The sequence below is a fragment of the Penaeus japonicus genome, unplaced genomic scaffold (genome assembly GCF_977035675.1).
Source record: "Penaeus japonicus unplaced genomic scaffold, GWHDUDI00000001_assembly GWHDUDI00000042, whole genome shotgun sequence".
NCBI lineage: Eukaryota > Metazoa > Arthropoda > Malacostraca > Decapoda > Penaeidae > Penaeus > Penaeus japonicus.
In genome coordinates, this window is record NW_028234444.1 from 20,484,398 (window position 1) to 20,491,568 (window position 7,171).

At 54.3% G+C, this 7,171-nt stretch overlaps 1 protein-coding gene across 5 annotated transcripts in view; it reads right to left on the reverse strand.

The window, feature by feature from the left end:
• Positions 1-7,171, reverse strand: part of pins (G-protein-signaling modulator pins) — a 133,549-nt gene that overhangs the window by 25,375 nt on the left and 101,003 nt on the right. For 4 of the 5 annotated variants that reach the window (XM_043037979.2, XM_043037978.2, XM_043037977.2 and 1 more), the window contains exon 1: positions 3,999-5,399. The exons of the other annotated variant lie outside the window; for it this stretch is intronic. In XM_043037979.2, the coding sequence (XP_042893913.2) occupies positions 3,999-5,384 (1,386 nt within the window). In that variant the 5' untranslated portion in view covers positions 5,385-5,399. Of the gene's footprint in view, positions 1-3,998; positions 5,400-7,171 lie in introns of those variants that run through there. 5 annotated transcript variants of the gene reach the window in all.

Genomic DNA, 7,171 nt, shown 5'->3' on the forward strand with positions numbered 1-7,171 from the left:
AGAGAGAGAGAGAGAGAGAGAGAGAGAGAGAGAGAGAGAGAGAGAGAGAGAGAGAGAGAGAGAGAGAGAGGGAGAGAGAGACAGCTTGTGAATGGGAGTATGAGCGACGCAGAAGGGATAGGGTAAAAAAGAAGAAGAAAAAAAATAATAATACAAGTCGTAAATCTAACCAATACTCTGGGCAAGAACTCTCCATCGCTCACCCACTCGCTCAATCACTCGCTGACATACATACACTCTCTCCATCCACCCTTTCCTCTCATCCTCCCTGACTCGTACCTCATCTCACACACACTCGCTCCGTCACTTCAACTCACCGACTCCCGCAGCCAGAAGCGGAGGCTGTGGCTGTGGCGCCCCTCCCCCCCCCTCCCACCTCACCCTCAAGAGCTCGTCCTCGTGGAAAGGGAGAACACACTCGTGACGGTGACGTGGCAGGGGGTGACGACGGCATGAAGCTGCGGACCAGGCACGAGTCCCAGCGAGCGGCTCGTTTCATACACATTTTTCTTTCTTTCCTTCTTTATTTCTGCCTTTCTTTCTTTCATTCATTCATTCTTTCTGTCTTTCTTTCTTTCGTTCATTATTTCTGTCTTTCTTTCATTCTTTCTGTCTCTCTTTCTTTCTTTCTATCTTTCCTTCCTTCCTTCCTTCCTTCCTTCCTTCCTTCCTTCTTTCTTTCTTTTTTTCTTTCTTTCCTCCCTCCCTCCGTCCGTTCTTTCTTCCTTCCCTCCCTCTTTCTCTTTAACGAACTCAAACTATACGACACGAGGAGTGATATATTACTGCTACATCGAAGTTCCGGATTTCCCGAGTCACAAGCGTCCATCTGGAGACAAAAGCCCTTTTCACAACACACTTAATCAAACGAACAAACAAAAAACAAACAAATTCTTTCTTTCGCCAACATGACCTTAATCTTTTAATAGATGATTAGATTTTTTTTTTCTCTCTCTAAGCTGTCCATGTATTTGTTTAATCTCGCCCTGCTTCAAGCAGGTTGGCCGACTTGGGTCCACGTCGGTGCCATGACGGTGCCAAGGCGGTGCCAAGCCTCGACGCCAAGTACCTCAGCAAAGCCCTGTCATGCCGGACGTCAGCTAGCAGTCTGCTGACGTCGAGGCAGAAGCCGCAGACCCTGACGCTGCGACACAAGAGCATGTCACACCCGCCACAAGGAGTGCAGTAGGAGGGTTCCCCCCCCCCAACACACACATTCCTACTCTCGCTCTCTCTCTCTCTCTCTCTCTCTCTCATTCACACCCTCCCTCCCTGTCCCCTTCTCTCTATCCATCCCTCCTTCTCTCTCATTCCCTCCTTCCTACTCTCTCCTTTCCTCCCTCCAACTCCTTCCTTTCTTCCCTCCCTCCCACTCTCTCCTTACTTCCCTCCCTCCCCCTCACTCTCTCCTTCCTTCCTTCCTTCCTTCCTTCCTTCTTTCCTTCCTTCCTTCTTTCCTTCCCTCCCTCCCACTCTCACCTTCACTCCCTCCCTCCCACTCTCTCCTTCCTTCCCTCCCTCCCACTCCCTCCCTCCTACTCTCCCCCTCTCACTCGCTCGCTCCCTCCCTCCCTCACAACACCGCCCTGTTTCCCTCTCTTTCCCCCTCCTCCCCCCCCCCCCCCCCCCCCCCCCCCCCCCCCCCCCCCCCTTCTCTCCCTCCTCTACGCCAAAGCCAGGATCATTTCCCTTTGATTCCATCGTGTAAAACGTGACACCTTTCCGCTTTTCTCTCTATCGGAGTCAAAATGCACTTGACAGGCTGGTGGTGAGTGATGAGAGGTTGGTGATGACTGATGAGTGATGAGAGGTTGACAGGCTGGTGGTGAGTGATGAGAGGTTGGCAGGTTGGTGATGACTGATGAGAGTTTGATAATGGCAAGTGCATCTTCCCGTAGATAATGATGACACGAGAGAGAGAGAGAGAGAGAGAGAGAGAGAGAGAGAGAGAGAGAGAGAGAGAGAGAGAGAGAGAGAGAGAGAGAGAGAGAGAGAGAGAGAGAGAGAGAGGGAAATATAAATACAAATAGGAGATGGGAGGAGAGAGAAAAGAAGAGAAGATAAGAGTATGGGGAAGAGGAGATAAGAGCAGAGAAGAGGATAGTAGAAGAGAAAAGAGGAAGACAGGAGAGGAGAGGAGAGGAGAGAAGTATAGAGAAGAGGAGAGAATAGAAGATAGAAAAGAAGAGGAAAGAAGAGGAGAGGAGGGAAGGGGAAATCAGAGTAAAGCTAAAAATAAAAAATAAAAATAATAAAATAAAAATAAAAAGGAAGCAAGCACACAAAAAGAAAAAAAAAATCAGCTAAGCCAAAGACGAAACGGAAAGCGCACACGTGGCACCGAAATACACTTCCAGTCCGGCGGAAGCGAGAGAGTCCCGAGCGCGGGAAATAAATATTCGGCGCGCGGAAGAGCCTTCGCGAGGAACCAGACGCCATTCATTGCCCCTTCCCGAAAAAAAACTCACACACACACACACACACACACTTCGCGAGGAACCCGATGCCATTCATTGCCCCTTCCCGAAAAAAAAAAAAAAAATCGCTGGCTACACGTGAGGGAGGGGGAGCGGAGGGGGAGGGGGAGGGGGAGGGGGAAGAGAAGGGGGGTAGGGAAAAGGGGGAGGGGATGGGGATGGGAGGTTGATGGGAGGGGGAGGAGAGGGGGAAGAGAAGGGGGGTAGGGAAAAGGGAGGAGGGGTATGGGGATGGGAGGGGGAAGAAAAGGGGGGTAGGGAAAAGGGAGGAAGGGGTATGGGGAGGGGTGTGGAAGGGGTATGGGGAGGGGATGTGGATGGGGATGGGAGGGGGAAGAGAAGGGAGGTAGGGAAAAGGGAGGAGGGGTATAGGGAGGAGGGGTGTGGAAGGGGGAAGGGAAAGGGAGAGTCAGGGAGGGGGGGAAAGAGAATGGGAAGGGAGAGTTAGGGAGGGGGAAATGGAGCGAAAGGGAGATGCAGGGAGGGGAGGGATGAGTCACAGAGGGGGAAGGGGCAAGTGAAAGAGAGAATCATAGAGGGGGGCAGGGGAAGGGAGATGCAGGGGGGTAGGGAGGAAGGGAGGAAGGGAGGTAGGGAGGTAAGGAGGTAGGGGGGGAAGGGTGGAGGGCGGAGGGGCGTGTGCCTCGTCCTCTGTCCCTCCGAAAAGCGTTTCAAAAAGGATTTGCTCGGTGACGTCTGCTCCGTTTGAGAGTTTATTGAATTTGCCGATTCCGTCCATCTGCCCCTCCATTCATACGTGCGAGTGTGCCGTGTGCATACGGGCGCATACACAAGTTGAATAATTTATATATGTACGTGTGTATCTATCCACATATTCGCACACATAAATTCTCCACAGACATATACATACATACACATAAAACGGAAACACAGAAAAAACACGAATTTCCCAAATCCCTTTTCTCGCTATATATTCTTGCTTTTTTGTGTGTATACAACTCGTTCAGCATGGCGCTTTCACACACACACACACACACACACACACACACACACACACACACACACACACACACACACACACACACACACACACACACATGGACTTTCACTACAAGGAACACGACGTCGTAACTCGTGTCGTTTTGGAACGTGTGTGTGTGTGTGTGTGTGTGTGTGTGTGTGTGTGTGTGTGTGTGTGTGTGTGTGTGTGTGTGTGTGTGTGTGTGTGTGTGTGTGTGTGTGTGTGTGTGTGTGTGTAGGCGCACCCATTTGAATAACCCGTGGTATTCACAAGCGCTTTCAAACGCGTTCACGGCAGCCTCGGTCGCTACGGCTCCCTCCTCGACACGGCGCGGCTTTTCCCCGTCCACGACGTGAGAAGTGCACAGGATGCTTTGCGTTGTTTCAGATATACCGATTTTTCAATGGCGTCCACCGTGGAGTGCAAAACGTCGGCCGATCTATTATAAAAAAAAATATAATCTCGCATTCGGCGCAAGCCTTACGGGGGCGAGAGCCACACACGCCCCCCCCCCCCAATCCCTTTGGGCTCCGACTCACCGTCTGCCAAACGAGGCCAGGAGGCAGGACCTCGGCCGACGACGGGCCATCTAGCTCCTGCAGGGACCACCGGTGCCCCTCCGGCGCACAGGCCCCCTCGAAGGCCCCGTCGAAGGCCCCCTCGAAGGCCCCCTCCCCGTCCCCCCTCTCCCCCAGGCCGAGGCCGAAGGGCGGCGCGGGGTCGTCGAGCTCGGGCTCCAGGCCGAAGGGGTTGAGTTCGCTGAGCGCGAAGGCCGAGACCAGGTCGGGGCTGGACGCGCAGGGGAGGAGGGGCCCGGCCCGCGGCGGCAGCAGGAACTGGATCTCGTGCAGGGTGTTGCGCTGCCCCGCCTCCCAGCCGCCCCTGCGACGCCCTTTGCGCCGCCTCAACGCGGCCTCCGGCAGGGCGCAGTCGGGGTCCAGCCCCTTCTTCTGGCGCAGCGTGCGCTCGAAGATGTCCGTCAGGTCGCGGAAGAAGTCGGCGATGCCCGTGTCGCGCCACACCAGCGAGTTGCGGTCGACGTGGTCCACGCTGCGCGACTGGTGGCGCCGCGCCACGTTCAGGCACACGCCCTCCCGCGTCGCCAGGAACGTCTCGCAGCTCTGGCTCATCGATGTCGGCATCGTCATGGTCCTGCGGTGCGCCTGCGGCGCCAGCAGCTCGGCGCTGCCCCCGCAAGCGTCACTGCTGAAGCCCGCCATGTCGGTCTCCAGCTCCTGAATCAGGTCGAGCAGCATGCCCATGCTGCTGTTCGAGTGACTGGCCACAACGACCGCATGCGCCGGGGCCGCGGCGGCGGCGTCGGCGTCGGCCTCCGCCCGCGGTGGGCACACTTGCTCGGCCCTCGTGACGCCACCGCCGCCGCCGCCACAAGTGCTATCGCTGGTATCCTCGCTGCTCCCTCCTCCTACTCCTCCTCTGCCGCCGCCGCCGCCCCCGTCAAGCGTGGTCGAGCTCTCGTCGCCGTAGTCAGAGCTGTCGCGGCCGACCGGCCCCGCGGCCCCACACTCCGCGGGGCCGCGGGCGCCCCACCTGCGCCGGACCACGCCCTCGCTCGAGCACCTTCGCACGCCCACGGGGCTGCCCGAGGCCACGGAGATGCTGTGGAAGGTAGGGAAGGCGGCCATTAGCTCAGACTCGAGGGCGTCCTTCGGGAGGGGGACCGGCGGGGCCTGCTTCAGGGAGCTGCGCTGCAGCGTCCTTCGGAGGAGCGGGTGCTCCCTGGGTACCCGCGTGGGCGTGCTCGGGAGGCTGCGGGCTCCACGGTACTCCAGCGACGTCCTGCTGCTCTCGCTGGCATCGCTGTGGCCGTGGCCTTCGTCGCTCGAGCTCGACCACTGTCGACGCGGCTTCCGCATGCGGCGTCTGCGGCGCAGCGAGTCACTGCCTTTCGGGAGCGCGCTCATCCCGCCGCCGCGCCCCCGGGCTCGTCCACCCCCGGGCTCGTCCACCAAGTCTCACTCCGGAACCGACGTTGCGCTTCGCACGGCCACCAAGCAGCGCCCCAAACACAGGGCTTCCGACACAAGAGAATCCAGCGCAGTGCCAGGTCGCAGTGCCAGGTCGCAGTGCCAGGTCGCAGTGCCAGGCCGCTTCCCCGCACCCCGAGGCGCCACTCACTGCTCGCTCGCACCTTGAGGACTGCACCTCTCCTCGCGCGCCTTACGTCACGCCGCCCCGCCACGCGATCGCCTTGCGCCCGACGCCCGCAGAGCTCATCTCTCGCCGCCAGAAGGCACAAAGTAGACCTTGAGGCGAGAGGCGAGAGGGAGGCGAGTCCGACTCCAAACGACGAGCCTCTAATCCTCGTCGGCACCGATGACGAGGCACTTTGCGGCATTCAAGGAGTCACGTATGAGGACGATGTCACGCCGCGCCGGGGGTGGAGGGTGAGGGTGGGGGTGGGGGGTATGAACTGCTACGGCGAGGGAGAAGCGGGGTCGAAAACACGCACAGGTGTGTACGCGAAAAAGGTGGGAGCCGGAAGGGAGAGAGATATGTGAGTAAAAGTAAGCGCAAGGGGGAAGGGGGGAAGGGAGGGAGGGGGAGGGGGGAAGGGAGGGAGAGAGAGTGGGAGGGAGGGAGGGGGGGAGGGAGGGAGGGAGGGAGAGAGAGAGGGAGAGAGGGAGAGAGGGAGAGAGAGGGTATATATATATATATATATATATATATATATATATATATATATATATATATGTATGTATGTATGTATGTATGTATGTATGTATGCATGTATGTATATATGTATGTATGTATGTATGTATGTATGTATGTATGTATGTATATACATATATATATATATATATATACATGTATATGTATATGTATATGTATTGAATATGTATATGTATATGTATATGGTATTGCATATATATGCAAACATATATGTATATGCATATACTATGTATATGTATATGATAGGTTGTTTGTATATGTTTATGTATATGTAAATGTAAATGCATGTGTATGTGTCTACGTGTATATGTGTATATGTGTATATGTGTATATGTGTATATGTGAATAAGTGAACATGTGAATATGTGTCTGTGTATATGTGTATATGTATACAGGTATATAGGCCTATAGGCATATGGGCATATAGGTATGCAGGTATATAGGTATAAGTATAGATATAGATATAGATATAGATATATGTATAAGTATATGTATATACATATACATATACATATACATGTGTGTGTGTGTGTGTGTGTGTGTGTGTGTGTGTGTGTGTGTGTGTGTGTGTGTGTGTGTGTGTGTGTGTGTGTGTGTGTGTGTGTGTGTGTGTATATGTGTATGTGTGTGTGTATGTCCCACTTGCGAAGAAACAAGTGGGCCTGGATTCTATGGCCTCTCTCTCTCTCTCTCTCTCTCTCTCTCTCTCTCTCTCTCTCTCTCTCTCTCTCTCTCTCTCTCTCTCTCTTTTCTCTCTCTCTCTCTCTCTTTCTCTCTGCCTGTCTGTCTGTCTGTCTGTCTGTCTGTCTGTTGTGTCTGTTGTGTCTTGTCTGTCTGTCTGTCTGTGTCTGTCTGTTCTGTCGTCTGTCTGTCTGTCTGTCTCTCTCTCTCTGTTCTCTGTTGTCTGTCTGTGTAAACCATTTGTATTATACATATACTATGTACGTGAACATGTTTATTATATCCATCGGGAATATAATTTGCACGTGTATTCTTCTGTTTACTGTATTCTATATGA